The following is a 15,334-nucleotide window of genomic DNA, read 5'->3' as shown; positions in this document are numbered from 1 at the left end:
TTGGCTGTGTTGGGTCTTCGTTTCTGTGTGAGGGCTTTTGTCTAGTTGTGGCAAGCGGGGGCCACTCTTCATCGCGGTGCGCAGGCCTCTCACTATCGCGGCCTCTCTTGTTGCGGAGCACAGGCTCCAGACGCGCAGGCTCAGTAGTTGTGGCTCACAGGCCTAGTTGCTCCGTGGCATGTGGGATCTTCCCAGACCAGGGCTCGAACCCGTGTCCCCTGCATTGGCAGGCAGATTCTCAACCACTGCGCCACCAGGGAAGCCCTCTCTTAATATTCTAATCATCTTGAATGTTTAACTAGAGCATGGGCATTGCTCAGCAAAAAATGAAACTATCCATTTATTTAGTGCTCCTCGTTTTGTACACTTGTTTTAGGTGGTTAAATGAAAGCGCATTGTGTGGGAAGAGACAATGTCAAATGATTTCTCAATAAAATTCTCATTATCTCCTTAATTATAGAGCAGGAAACTTGTGCTTTCTTGAGAGTATAATTGAGGTCATTTATTATGAAGTCATGAAAGATTCAGGATTTACTGTGGTTTTCCATTAACTTCTCTTTTGATATGCTTTTCCTTCTGCCAACTGTAAAATTATTACTTTTCTAACATATGGCTATTTGGAGAGTGCTGACATAAAAAGGAAGCATTTTTAACCATAAATAAATAGTTTTAGAAATTACAGTATAAAAGTACAAAATAAGTCATTTCTGACTTGTTCCTCCTTGTTTATTTTAAATCATTACCACTAGTCCTAGCTTTATTGGGAGCAGTACTCCCCACATTGTACTAGATAGGGTTTTTTAAATTGCATTATTTCTCACAGTTTTCAGTTTATTATTGTGCGTTGATGCTCAAAATTGGGGATATATGTAGTATTCAGTACTTCTGAAACTTAAAATCTATTAACATCTTGCAGAATTTAGGGAAGTTGATCATCATAGATTGGTCATTTCCAAAGCTATGACAACTTTTATTTCTTTCACTTGTAAGCAACATCTTTCACAAATATGGAGCCTCATAGTGTAATTAGATTTTTAAAATATTATATTGCCTTTTAAAAAAATTAAATACTAGGTTTCCAAAATTATAATTTTTAAAGGAATCCTGATTTGCATTTGAGCTAGCAGTACAGATTATTTGTAAAAGGAATTTGCAGTGCATAGGCTTCCCAGTTTGTTTTGAGTAAGTAGCTAAAGAAAGCCATAATTTTTTAATTGTTATCACTGGTGTTCTGCTATTTGAATCTCTTTAGAATATCCATATTTTTCACAGCACTGGTATACTGATGCTGAAAGAGAGAAGGTGAAACTGAGGAAAAATAAAAGTAAGATAGAATCGATATAGATCAGATGTGCCAACTTCAGAATATTCTTAAGTATTTCATCCTCTTTTCTTTCTTTCCTTGCTATTTATAATCTTTTATTTTTGATACTAGGAAGTATTGTTATCAAAATCATTTTTAAATTACCTTGGGAATTGAAGCATTCAGACAGTTTAGTCCAAATTAATTTTACTGAAATGTTTGTTTTGATTTCTGTAATAGTCTAGGGTTTTTTAATCTGTTGTTCATAAATTAATTTTAATTTAAAAAGCTTATGTTTTCTTTAACTTTTGAACTTTAGTGTAATTGGCAGAGTCCTGGTGTAAGTAGGGAGCCATATTAATGTACTTATTTATACTGTAAGGCCCAAACTTCCAGTGTTACATAAATTATTCTCTCTATTATTTACAAATAATCAGTGTGTATCCTCCCCCCAACCTCGTTAAAGAGAATAGAGAGGATGTAAATAGAAAGGAGTAAACAAATCAAATAGTTAAATGTTATGAGAACTCGTTAGGCTCAGTTTTTGCTAAGTGAGGACTCGTGAAATCAAGACCACAAGGGCTCAATCAAGAGAATTACTGGATAGAGCCAGTAGTTCTCAATTAGGAAACATGCCTCTCAGTGGAGGGGTATACCAGCATCTGTGGGATAGCACATGGGTGTGGTTTGAAAAAAGCACTTTCAAAAAAAGTAATAAAGTTTTATTTTTGTAAAATGATGATTTTATAATACAGCCCATAAGAAGTAAATTTTACTAGACATGTACAGGCTGGTGAGGAAGCCCCAAAGAAACATGGTTTCTAATGTGTTTGCTGAGTGTGCAGTAGTAGGCCCCTTCCAAGGAACCTAACAGATTTCCTTGGGGATTTGGTGAGAAGACAGGAAGGGTAAGTTTATCAAAATGTGGCTTAGGTTTAAAAAAATTTAAGAATGAGAAGCATTGGTCTAAGCAGTAGCTGACCACCAACTTGACACTACAGTTGCATGTGCTTTTTACCCAGTGTGGTTACAGCACCCAGCTTTAAACCAAAAGGGATTTATTCTTGCATTAAAAGTAATTCACCCTCAGTTATAATCCATTTAGGTTATTTTCACATGTGAGATCTTTTAAGATAGTCCAGAAATGGTAGCCAAGCCACATTGTAAATGTCTTAATTATACAGGAAGGAAATAGATGATTATTTCCTATTATCATAGATGATCTATTTCCTGTGTCAGTATTCAGTGATATTTAGTGTGCCACTTTTCCCCATCCTTTGGTTATCTTAAACAGTTGCATTATTTTTGTTTGTGTTTTACAGTTTTTGAGACAGTGTCCTTGAGTTCAGACTCTCTCTTCCAGAGGGCAGTTTCAATTCTCCATACTTCTTACTTGGACTCTGCATCTGAGCATGGTTTTCAGTACAGTCAAGTGACTTTGGTGAAAAATGACATTTTCTTAAATGAGGTGAGGTGCTTGGTACACACTGTGTCTGTGTGTTCGTTTTATTTTAGTTTTAAAGAAATAGACCCATTATTTCTGATATATAAGCCTAGTTCTTTTTAGCTATCACATTTCAGCTGAGATAAAAGATCCTTAGAAATAGTCACTTGAAAGGTAATTATAATATATTCTAGGGAATAGAAAAATAATAAATTTCATTAGTCTTTTAGCAGGAGGAATTCAGATGATGCATTTTTTAAAATGAATTTTCAAGGCAAAATAACATGTTTATAACATTTGATTATTCTCTCCTTATACAGTACAAAACTTTTTACCAAGAAAAAAAAGCAAGTAACTATACTCACGAAGAACTTCAAGAAACTTACGGGTTTCTTCTGTTTGAAACTGAAAATCAGGTAAGGGAATTCGGTCATAGAAAAGTAATTTTGTGATGTTAATGTACAAAATTCATTATATCATTAAAGTTAAATATTGGTATTTTAGGTCTATAAAGTTTGTAAGACTACCAGTTCATCGGTCTTTTTTGTTAGTTTGGTGGCAATGTAAATGACAGTGAAAGTTTGTCATGAAAGAGATTTGATTTCTACAACTTTTCATAGGTTTTCTTTAGTTTTATCTTGAATACATTTGCAAGCTCGTGGTTTTGATTAATACAGATTTTGATTAATACAGATTTCTTAAGTATTAATAATGACTTTTAATGGCGTGAATGGATATTTTCTGTTCTCGATCATTGTTTAGATAGATATTTTCTGTTTCTTGTGGAGGTTTTTCAAGTTTAAATTAGATGGTTTTGGGGACAAGATGAACACGTTCAGCATTCTAGTTACTTGAAATTGTTTCACGCCTTATTTTGAAAACTGAACATCCATATTGTTGGTTGTACCTAAATTGTGGAGAAGGAAACTACTGTGTGCAGGTATGTCTCCAGAGATGTGTGTGGCTTCTAGATACAGTTCAGCAATGCTAGAGATCTATAATCCAACTTAAAGTAATTCAAAGGTAGTATTTCGGTTGGGGTCATGATTTTTAAAGAACAGGGATAGATTTGCTAAAGAATAATTAACATTAGCATATAACTTATGGATTATATAGTAATACTAGAGAGTTTATTTAACTTCCAAATAAGATATGTTATGGATTCATACTAAAAAAAAAAAAAAAAGGCATTTGGGGATAAGACATTTTCAAATTTAGTGATTCCCAAGCTGTAATTGAAAAAGAAGTCTTCAAGAGAGGACTTATCTGTGAGCTTGTTTAATTTGGTATTGCTGGTGACACTTTTGTTAACAGAAATAATAAAATTTCATGAAAAAGTTTGAACTGTTAATATTAACTAAAACACAATTGCCTTACATAAGCTTACTTTGTGCCATGAATGCATACAATGTACAGATTCTGTATTTTGAAAGTTTGTATATAGATTGTAGAGTTATTTCATTGACCCTCCCAAGAACGATATGATAAGCAAAGTACAATCTTTTGTTTAAGGCAAAGTTGGTATGTCAGCGTGGACTCTGTGTTGGCAGCAGTGCTATCACCACTCTGGGTGACCCAGGGAAAGGTACGTCTGTAAGGAAAAGGAATCTCTTTTACAAGGTGAAGTGGGGTTTAGTTAGTTACATAAGATACCTATGTTAAATGATCATTTCATTGATGATAAATAGTCATCTTTGGAAGCAGCCCTTGAAACATATAAATGAGCTTTGAGTCTAAGACTTAAGGTTTTCTAATAGGAGTTATCTTTTTTAAAAGGATGGTTGGACTAGAAAAGGTACTGAAGGTATCTTTCAGTGCCAAGAGTTTAGTGCAGTCATCTGGGGCTAATGAGGATTTCTTCTGAATGATCTTAATGGCAGTAGGAACACAGAATAGATGGAACTGACGCACCTTGGCAACTGTGGAATGTGAGGAGTAACAGAAAGGAAGTAGTCAGATGTAAGGTTTTCAACTTACACTGCATTGATATTGTCAGTAGAAAAGAGACACGGAGGAGAGGAAATTGTAGGGAAGCTGTTGAGTGAAAAGAGAAAGGTAATCTTATTGTCAAGAATGTGGATTAGCACTAATTTCTTTAAGCTTCACTTTCCTCATCTGTAAAATAGATAAAACTATCATCTAGATTTACTGTGAGGATTACATGAGACTGTGTCAAGTGCTTAGCTCAGAGCTTACACCTAAATGAACACTACTGCTTCAGTGAGCTAAATTTGAGAAATAATGAGGTGGTCATAAGTGTTTCTGAAAGCTGTCCTGCTGGTGGTAAAAATAGTTGGAAAAGGGATTAGAACTGGAGGTTGGGGTTCAAGGTGGCAGCGGGTGGGTGTTAGTTGAAGCCAAAAACATTGTTACATGGGGCAGCAAAGATGGCAAAGAACAACTTTCAGGTGGTTATGGGAGCAAGGGATGGGGCCATGGGGCAAGGCTAGGAAGAGGGAGTTGAGAGCAGTCCAGGACATGAAGAACCAGGAGGTGGAGTTTCACAGAGAACAGAAGGCTGTAAGGAGGGGTGTTATCAGGGTCAGATGCTACAGAAGTTGGAGATCAGCACTGAGAAGGATTATTGGGCTTCATGGCTGCATTCCTGCTGACCATTTCTTTTAAATAACAGCTTTATTGAGATAACATTCACATACCATTCATTTCACCTGTTTTTTTATAGCATATTCACTAACATGAATATGCACCCATCAGCACAAACAATTTTACACCATTTTCATCAGTCACTCCCCACTCCCACCAGCCTAAGCAACCAGTACTCTACTTTTTGCCCCTATGGATTGGCCTATTCCAGACATTCCATGTAGATGGAATCATATATGACCTTTTGTGACTACCTTTTTTACTTAGCTTAGTGTTTCTGAGATTCATCCACGTTGTATTGTAGCATGTACTTCATTCCTTTTTTGACTGAATAATATTCCACTGTACCACATTTTCTGTATCCATTCAGCACTTGATGGACATTTGGTTGTTTCTACTTTTTGGCTATTATAAAAAATGCTACTATGTACATTCTTGTACAGGTCTTCATGTGGACATGTTTTTTCATTTCTGTTGGGTTTATACCTAGGAGTGGAATTGCTGGCTCATATGGTAACTCTGTGTAAAACAAATGTTTTTTTAAACTTCTGTTCAGCTCTTCTAAAGGACATGAAAGGGGATAAGTTCATAACCCCAATAACAGTTTACCTAAAACCTTTTTTTCTTCTCCCCTACTCTTTTTAACCCCCCCTTCTTTTCATTATGAAAAATGCTAACATAGAAAAAGTAGAGAGCATAGTATAATATACCTATCACCTACGTTTAACAGATGTTTTGCATTATTCTCTTCATTTGTTTAAAAAAATTTTTTTTTCTGAAAATTGTGAAAGTGAATTACAAGCGAACACCTCAGCTTACATCTCTAAAAATTAAGGCCATTTTTCCGCTTTACTGAAATCACATGAGTTTATTGTTGATGTTTGAGAGGCTGGCTTCAGTAGGATGGTGGAGTAGATAGAGGCTGGATTGCTCCTATAAATACACAATCTTCTTCATCACAGGTACTGGTGGTAATAATAAAATAGCACTACTGCCTGTGTGTGTTCTATAGTTTTGGGCTCAAATAGAAATGGATAGTTCTGTGTATGAAAGTAATCCTTTACATTACTGTAGTGTATTATAGTTTTAAAAGTTTATGGATCTTTTTAAGTCTTCCTGAGAACCCTGTGATTTATGTATCTGTGACTCATGCCCACCCCGTCTGCTTAAGTGACATACTCCTCAGCCACATGGTTATTATTAGCAGAAAGTGAAAAACCTGGAACTGGAACCCAATCTTCTGGCCACAAGTTTATTGCTCTGTCTGCTCTATCCATGTCCTCACCATTGTCTTTTATATTTCAAAAGAGATACTTCAGGAATATCTCTGAAATGTGTCCTTTCCTCCTTATTCTCACTGCTGCTGCCGTGTGGGGATCCTCCTCTCCTGTCGTAACTTAAAGGAGTCCCTCCCCTCTTGAGACTCACTTCTCTCTGTTAAGCTGCAGTGGGCTGTTATGTGGCTACAGTGGTGAACAAAACAAATATAACCCCCGCCTCCCTGGAATTCACAGCCAAGTACAATAAGCTGCTTGAAGGCAGGACCTCATTGTATTTCCCTTTGCATCTGTGTGCCTGGCACACAGCTGCAGTGTAGTAGACCTCAGCACACATTCTTAAATATGAGTGCTTACTGAGATTTTCTGCAAAAAATAACTTGAGAATCGGATTACTATAGGCCTTTTTACTGAATGATTGCATGGAGGAAAAACAGACTCACGAAAACTTTTCCAACAATGTGATACTCATCCCTTTTCACTTACCGTACCCAAATAGAAACTTGGTTGTCGAACAGATATATTGTATCTTAGGTCTAATGTTTCCATACCTTTAGAATATCTCAAATACTTTTTAAAAGGTAAGCAGTTTCAAAATAGTTTTTTAATGTTAGCATTTATTTGTCTTTTGTGTTGTCTTGTTCAGTTAAAGGTAACCCATGTGTAAATAATCTTTTTAAAGTGTAAATTAATCTGTTTTTATACTTTTATAGGTGTATACATTTCCAAATACTCAGACTATCTTCATGCAAGACCTTGGTATCATGGGAAGTCTGGTTATGTTGTAATTTTTAATCTAATTAAGGTAAAGACTAAATATGCTTCTATGTAATTTTTCTTTTAAAAATGAAAGATTATCAGTCTGTGATAATGTTCTTTGCAGATCATTTGCTACACATAGTCCTTGCCAAAGACAGCTATGTAAAGTCAGAAAAAAAACTGCTTTTTGCTTTCCTTTAAGGACAAAGCTTTTTTTAAATTCATTTAATAGATGATCTATGAATATGTTTTTTAAAAAAAGCTTCAAAATAATACAACAGGTATTCAGTGAAAAGCTTTCCTCTTACCCTGTCCCACAATGCCACTTTTTAAATAGTAAATAACAGAAAACAAGTAGCTGCTTATAAAGCAATGTGATTTCAGTTATAAGAGATGAATTTAGAAAGCAACATTCATTGATTTAAATTGTCAAAATGAGAAGCCTTTATATATTTTTTTAATCTCTAAAACATTGAGACCTTGTTCACAGTTTCATGGGGCACCTGCAACTGATGATCTCAGAAATTTTTTAATGCCCTTAAATAGTCCAGTATAAATGAATCACCCAATTAGAATTTTCACTCAAATAGTACGAAAACTCTGATTTTAGAGGTTGGGGGGCTTTTTGAGGACATATTCTGTGGTCTTGTTTTGTTTTTACTTTTGTTTTAGCTTTCCTACTGTCTTAAGTTCTTTGGTTATAAGCCTATCACTACTGATTTTTTTAAGAGTGTGAACTCTTCATATTCCAAAATTTGTCCCCAAGAACTGGAGGGAAAGTAGCATTGCATTGGCTCATAGTCACTGCTTCCCTCCCTTACTCTTCCCTCTCCTGCTCTGTGATAAGTGCTGTAGCTCTGCCGCAGACAACGTGCCTGTCAGCTCAGATAACAAACATTTTTTGCTTATGTCAGATTGTGCCCCACCATTGGTTTCGTGCCCCCGTATCCCACCCTGTCTGGTGGATACTGCTGTTTAGTTTTTGCCTATATGCTCTCAGTCTTCCTTACTTTACTGCTTAGAAGCCAGCCCTGCCCAACATCATAAGCTGTTTGATGGGGAGAGGATACAGGTTTCGATTGCTCACTGAAGTACCATTTATGTTATTTGTCTTCTTAGCATTGCCTTTGGTGGTCCTATTGATGAAGAGGCGGGACCTTAATAGCGAACATGTGTATATGCTCCTTATCAGGCTACTTTTAAATAAATCCTAGAGTAAGATTATTGCTATTTGAAAACATTTGATTAGTCTTAATATTTTCATTCTAGGGAAAAGTCAAGTTTGTGTCTGAGAATTATACAACTAACTATACCAGCCCATCTTCTGGCTATGATTGCCACGTGGCTGTAAATACTAACAAGGTTTCTCACAAGACAAGTCATTTTCGCACCTTTGAACTGAGTCAGGTATAGTCACCTGGGAATAAATCATTTCTAATGTACATTTCTAAATCTAATGAGTTAAATTTTAGGGTTGGGTAGGGTTGAAATAAACTTGACGCACGTGGAATTCTGTAGTATTACCCTGATAATACTTATTTTGCTTCTTTCAGTATTACCTCTATGAACTCTCAGGCAGCACTGTTATTGAGCGACCCAGACAGATATGTCCTTATGTGATTGTAGCTTTTCAGTACAGGGAACCTAAAAAGATGGCAGCACCAGCTCATAATCGTAAAAGCATGTAAGTAATTATGTGCATACTTTGTTTTACTGGATTCCTTTCCTTTGCTCTTATAAAATATTCTTCTTTTTTTCCCCCTAGATTTGAACTCAAAGAAAATGGTAAGAAATTATTTTATTGGTTCTTTTAGCTGTTTCTTTAAGTAAATGTTTTGTTCATAAATAAAATAATCAGTTTCTTTCTTACCCTCATTTCTTACAGTTCTCATCTCTCCATGGAAAGGGAAATTAATTATCCAAGGCTGTCTGATGTGTGATATAACTCTTTGGTCCTCTTACGGTACAGTGGTTCCAAAACAACTGTAAGTATTGAATGAGTGCCTTTACTGATGCTTGTATACTTTTTTGATTGTCATTTTGAGGTCTTGCTTGTTGGCACTGGTGTGAAATACAGCAACTGTACTTGGTTTTAGATTACTCTTGGGGAGATGTATAGAGCACAGGGCCATGACACAGGAGACCTAAATTCAGATCTAAATCTGACCGTTGCCTTGAAATAAGTTAGTTTTATAATCTTTGACAAATCACTTTTTCGATTTTAGTATCTTAATCCATTTATGGGAAAATGATCTCTCAGGCTAAATTAATTTATTTGATGCTAGAAGTTTGACTTTCCCCAAGAAACAAATTGGACTTGCCTAGATAACAGATGCAACAGATCCTAGCCAGTGAATTGTATTAGAGTCTTTATAAGATTTGCAGTATCTAGTTTTTTAATTTTCACATGATTTTCCTAGACTAGTATTAGAGTAGCTTTTACATGTATTTGCATTATGACGAATTACAGTATTGCTTCTGCAGAGAGAACTGTGAAGGGCATTTTGTGATACCTTTTTGTTTAATCTATTCTTAGTTTGCACCCAAAACTGTTAAAAGTTAGGCATGCTTTAATTGAAAAAGAAAATGAAAGCTGGTGTGCTATTAGAAATCATTTACTTTCTACTGGCCTTTTTTAAGAAGAGAGAGGGAATTTGTAGCCCATAGAATAAATTAAGGATTCTGTGAATAAGTAAATGGGAGAGAAGGGAAAGTTCTTTCTCACTATAGAGTGCAACTAATAGGTATAGAAAGAGTGATGGAATTTGGAAATCACATTTTGGCAACATCATAATAATCAATGGAGGCTTGATATAGTAGGTGAAAGTTTGATGGTATTTACATATCTCGCAAAGGAAAAAATAAAGACTTTACAATGGAAGAAGCTGCAGATACCATCTTAACTAAGTGGTTAAGTTAATGTCACCAGGAGAGGAATAAACATCATGTGCTTCCTGATATGATGCACAGAGAATAACACGATATCAGTCTGTGGTGCTCCTGCCAGTCTAATCAGGAAGAAATGTTAGACATGCCCAGATTGAGGGACATTCTGCAAAATAAATGGTCTATATTATTCAAAAATATCAAGGTCACTGAAGATAAAGAAAGACTAAGAGACTGTTGCAGACTGAAGGAGACTAAAGAGACATACGTAAATGCAATGTGGCATCCTCGATTGGATCCTGAACCAGAAACAAGTACCTTCTTTTGTTACAAGGGACCTTAGTAAGACAGTTGGCAACATTTGAATGAGGTCTGCAGGTTAAAAAATTGTCCTGAATCATTGTTAATTTCTTGATTTTTGCTAATTGTTTTGTGGTTATATAAAGAAATGTTTTTCTTAAGGGTACACATTAAGAAGTATTTGGGGGGAAAGGAGGCATCTGTAAGTCTACAAGTATTTCAAAATGAGGTTTTGTTTGTTTGTTTTGCGGTACGCGGGCCTCTCACTGCCGTGGCCTCTCCTGTTGCGGAGCACAGGCTCCGGACGCGCAGGCTCAGCGGCCATGGCTCACGGGCCCAGCCACTCCGCGGCATGTGAGATCTTCCCAGACCGGGGCACAAACCCGCGTCCCCTGCATCAGCAGGTGGACTCTCAATCACTGCGCCACCAGGGAAGCCCCAAGATGAGTTTTAAAGAAGGAAAAGGTAGTCAGGGGAAATGATGCAAGTCTGGCTGCTGTTCATCCTGTGGCACTGCATGGTCGGCAGTCCGATATTATCAAAAGTTTTCAACTCTTACGTAGTGTAATTTCTAGAAGATTCTCATTCCAATATGCATAATTCTTCCACACGTCTGGATATTTTGGTTATAACAGAAATGCATGTATTCAGAAAATGTGAACACATTTGCAGACCATGGTTTATGAGGTCACATACTCAAAAATCTATAATATTTATGAATATGTGCATTATTTGACCTGGTGTTTATAGATTTAAGAATTTTTTGTGGTTATAATATTTTTGTTTGCTTTATATTAGAAAATCAAAACTTATGAAGCTGTAGTTTCAGTGTTTATTACATTACATGATATTGTTATTTTGTTTTTTAGACCACATGAACTAGATTTTAAGTATGTAATGAAAGTGTCGTCTTTGAAAAACAGACTACCAGAAGCTGCTTTTAGAAAACAGAATTACATGGAGCACAAAGGTCTGTTCAGCTGTCATGGTACACTGCATGTCCTGAGCTTTGTTCCAGTTATTTTCCACCCTCTCTTTCATACACATATGCACGCATGCATCTGCACTCTCTGTCTCGCCCTCTTACTTCTGTTTTCCCTTAAGTAATTCTTAGAAGGGTCTTTTGTGAAAGGTGTAGAGTAGCTCTGTGATTCAGTTCCTGGGAGGTTCCCTCTCTACCTACATTCTGGAGAGTTTATATCATAAATGGGTGTTGAATTTTCTCAAAAGCTTTTTCTGCATCCATTGAGATTATCATATGGTTTTTATCCTCCAATTTGTTAATATGGTGTATCACATTGATTAATTTGCGTATATTGAAGAATCCTTGCATTCCTGGGATAAACCCCACTTGATCATGGTGTATGATCCTTTTAATGTGTTCTTGGATTCTGTTTGCTAGTGTTTTGTTGAGGATTTTTGCATCTATGTTCATTAGTGATATTGGCCTGTAGTTTTCCTTCTTTGTGACATCTTTGTCTGGTTTTGGTATCCGGACGATGGTGGCCTCGTAGAATGAGTTTGGCAGTGTTCCTCCCTCTGCTATATTTTGGAAGAGTTTGAGAAGGATGGGTGTTAGCCCTTCTCTAAATGTTTGATAGAATTTGCCTGTGAAGCCATCTGGTCCTGGCCTTTTGTTTGTTGGAAGAATTTTAATCACAGTTTCAATTTCAGTACTTGTGATTGGTCTGTTTATATTTTCTGTTTCTTCCTGGTTCAGTCTCGGAAGGTTGTGCTTTTCTAAGAACTTGTCCATTTCTTCCAGGTTGTCCATTTTATTGGCATATAGTTGCTTGCAGTAGTCTCTTATGATCCTTTGTATTTCTGCAGTGTCAGTTGTTACTTCTCCTTTTTCATTTGTAATTCTGTTGATTTGAGTCTTCTCCCTTTTTTTCTTGATGAGTCTGGGTAATGGTTTAACAATTTTGTTTATCTTCTCAAAGAACCAGCTTTTAGTTTGATTGATCTTTGCTATTGTTTCCTTCATTTCTTTTTCATTTATTTCTGATCTGATCTTTATGATTTCTATCCATCTGCTAACTTTGGGGTTTTTTTTTTCTTCTTCCTTCTCTAATTGCTTTAGGTGTAAGGTTAGGTTGTTTATTTGAGATTTGTCTTGTTTCTTGCAGTAGGATTGTATTGCTGTAAACTTCCCTCTTAGAACTTTTGCTGCATCCCATAGGTTTTGGGTCATGTTTTCATTGTCATTTGTCTCTAGGTATTTTTTTATTTCCTCTTTGATTTCTTCAGTTATTTAGTAGCGTCTTGTTTAGCCTCCATGTGTTTATATTTTGTACAGTTTTTTTTTTTCCTGTAATTGATATCTAGTCTCATAAAGTTGTGGTCGGAAAAGATACTGGATACGATTTCAGTTTTCTTAAATTTACCAAGGCTTCATTTGTGACCCAAGATATGATGTATCCTGGGGAATGTTCCATGAGCACTTGAGAAGAAAGTGTATTCTGTTGTTTTTGGATGGAATGTCCTATAAATATCAGTGAAGTCCATCTTGTTTAATGTGTCGTTTAAAGCTTGTGTTTCCTTATTTATTTTCATCTTGGATGATTTGTCTATTGGTGAAAGTGGAGTGTTAAAATCCCCCACTATTATTGTGTTACTGTTGATTTCCCCTTTTATGGCTGTTAGCATTTGACTTGTGTATTGAGGTGCTTCTATGTCAGATGCATAATATTTCCAATTGTTATATCTTCTTGGAGTGATCCCTTGATCATTATGTAGTGTTCTTCTTTGTCTCTTGTCATAGTCTTTATTTTAAAGTCTATTTTGTCTGATATGAGAATTGCTACTCCAGCTTTCTTTCAATTTCCATTTGCATGGAATATCTTTTTCCATCCCCTCACTTTCAGTCTGCATGTGTCCCTAGGTCTGAAGTGGGTCTCTTGTAGACAGCATATATGCAGGTCTTGTTCTTGTATCCCTTCAGCCAGTCTATGTCTTTTGGTTGGAGCATTTAATCCATTTACAATTGAAGGTAATTATCAATATGTATGTTCCTATTACCATTTTCTTAATTGTTTTGGGTTTGTTTTTGTAGGTCTTTTCCTTCTCCTGTGTTTCCTGCCTCGAGAAGTTCCTTTAGTATTTGTTGTAAAGCTGGTTTGGTGGTGCTGAATTCTCTTAGCTTTTGCTTGTCTGTAAAGCTTTTAATTTCTCCATCGAACCTGAATGAGATCCTTGCTGGTAGAGTAATCTTGGTTGTAGGTTTTTCCCTTTCATCACTTTAAATATGTCCTGCCACTCCCTTCTGGCTTGCAGAGTTTCTGCTGAAAGATCAGCTGTTAACCTTATGGGAATTCCCTTGTATGTTATTTGTTGCTTTTCGCTTGCTGCTTTTAGGATTTTTTCTTTGTATTTAATTTTTGATAGTTTGATTAATATGTGTCTTGGCGTGTTTCTCCTTGGATTTATCCTGTATGGGACTCTCTGCACTTCCTGGACTTGACTGACTATTTCTTTTCCCATGTTAGGGAAGTTTTCAACTATAATCTCTTCAAATATTTTCTCAGACCCTTTCTTTTTCTCTTCTTCTTCTGGGATCCTTATAATTCAAACGTTGGTGCCTTTAATGTTGTCCCAGAAGTCTCTGAGACTGTCCTCAGTTCTTTTCATTCTTTTTTCTCTATTTTGCTCTGCGGTAGTTACTTCCACTATTTTATCTTCCAGGTCACTTATCCATTCTTCTGCCTCAGTTATTCTGCTATTGCTTCCTTCCTGAAAATTTTTGATTTCATTTATTGTGTTGTTCATCATTGTTTGTTTGCTCTTTAGTTCTTCTAGGTCCTTGTTAAACGTTTCTTATATTTTCTCCATCCTATTTCCAAGATTTTGGATCACCTTTCCTATCATTACTCTGAATTCTCTTTCAGGTAGACTGCCTATTTCCTCTTCGTTTGGTCTGATGGTTTTTTACCTTGCTCCTTCATCTGCTACTTATTTCTCTGTTTTCCCATTGTGCTTAACTTACTGTGTTTGGGATCTCCTTTTCGCAGGCTGCACGTTCATAGTTCCCTTTGTTTTTGGTGTCTGCCCCCAGTGGGTAAGGTTGGTTCAGTGGCTTGTGTAGCCTTCCTGGTGGAGGTGACTGGTGCCTGTGTCCTGGTGGGTGGGGCTGGATCTTGTCTTTCTGGTGGGCAGGGCTGCATCCAGTGGTGTGTTTTGGGATGTCTGTGAACTAGTATGATTTTAGGTAGCCTCTCTGCTAATGGGTGGGGTTGTGTTCCTGTCTTGCTAGTTGTTTGGCATGAGGCGTCCAGCCCTGGAGTTTGCTGGCCATTGGGTGGAGCTGGGTCTTAGCGTTGAGACAGAGATCTCTGGGAGAGCTCTTGCCGGTTGATATTACATGGAGCCGGGTGGACTCTGGTGGTCCAGTGTCCTGAACTCGGCTCTCCCACCTCAGAGGCTCAGGCCTGACACCAGGCCGGAGCACCAAGACCATCCCTGTCAGCCACACGGTGGTCTAGGGAGAAACGGAATTTTTCACAATAGCATTTTAAAAGAAGAAATGTTCTGTGTTTCTGATTTTCTCCACAGTCTGTTGCCAAGATATGTGCTTCAATCTGTATGAGGTGGAACTGTCCAACAAACAAGGGGGAAAAGTAGATAAACTAACAGAGTACATTAAAAGGGAGCAATTGGTAAGAATCATCAATTTAAAATATTATTGTTATATGTTTTCCTTAAATTGAGAAATTGATATCTATTTATTAGTTGGCTCTGCCTAGATTGAATTGTTTTAGCTTG

At 36.6% G+C, this 15,334-nt stretch overlaps 1 protein-coding gene across 1 annotated transcript in view; it reads left to right on the top strand.

Annotated features, from left to right (window-relative positions):
• TASOR2 (transcription activation suppressor family member 2) overlaps positions 1 to 15,334 on the top strand; it is a 70,872-nt gene that overhangs the window by 20,525 nt on the left and 35,013 nt on the right. Inside the window, exons 3-12 of the mRNA XM_082619800.1 lie at positions 2,626 to 2,771; positions 3,068 to 3,163; positions 4,260 to 4,332; positions 7,342 to 7,433; positions 8,657 to 8,794; positions 8,941 to 9,071; positions 9,153 to 9,172; positions 9,273 to 9,372; positions 11,443 to 11,543; positions 15,125 to 15,228. Coding sequence (XP_082475926.1) covers positions 2,626 to 2,771; positions 3,068 to 3,163; positions 4,260 to 4,332; positions 7,342 to 7,433; positions 8,657 to 8,794; positions 8,941 to 9,071; positions 9,153 to 9,172; positions 9,273 to 9,372; positions 11,443 to 11,543; positions 15,125 to 15,228 — 1,001 coding nt within the window. The remainder of the gene's footprint in view (positions 1 to 2,625; positions 2,772 to 3,067; positions 3,164 to 4,259; positions 4,333 to 7,341; positions 7,434 to 8,656; positions 8,795 to 8,940; positions 9,072 to 9,152; positions 9,173 to 9,272; positions 9,373 to 11,442; positions 11,544 to 15,124; positions 15,229 to 15,334) is intronic.

This window comes from Mesoplodon mirus, assembly GCF_964341445.2.
Source record: "Mesoplodon mirus genome assembly, chromosome: 4".
Lineage (NCBI taxonomy): Eukaryota > Metazoa > Chordata > Mammalia > Artiodactyla > Ziphiidae > Mesoplodon > Mesoplodon mirus.
This window is presented reverse-complemented; position numbering and strand designations above follow the sequence as displayed.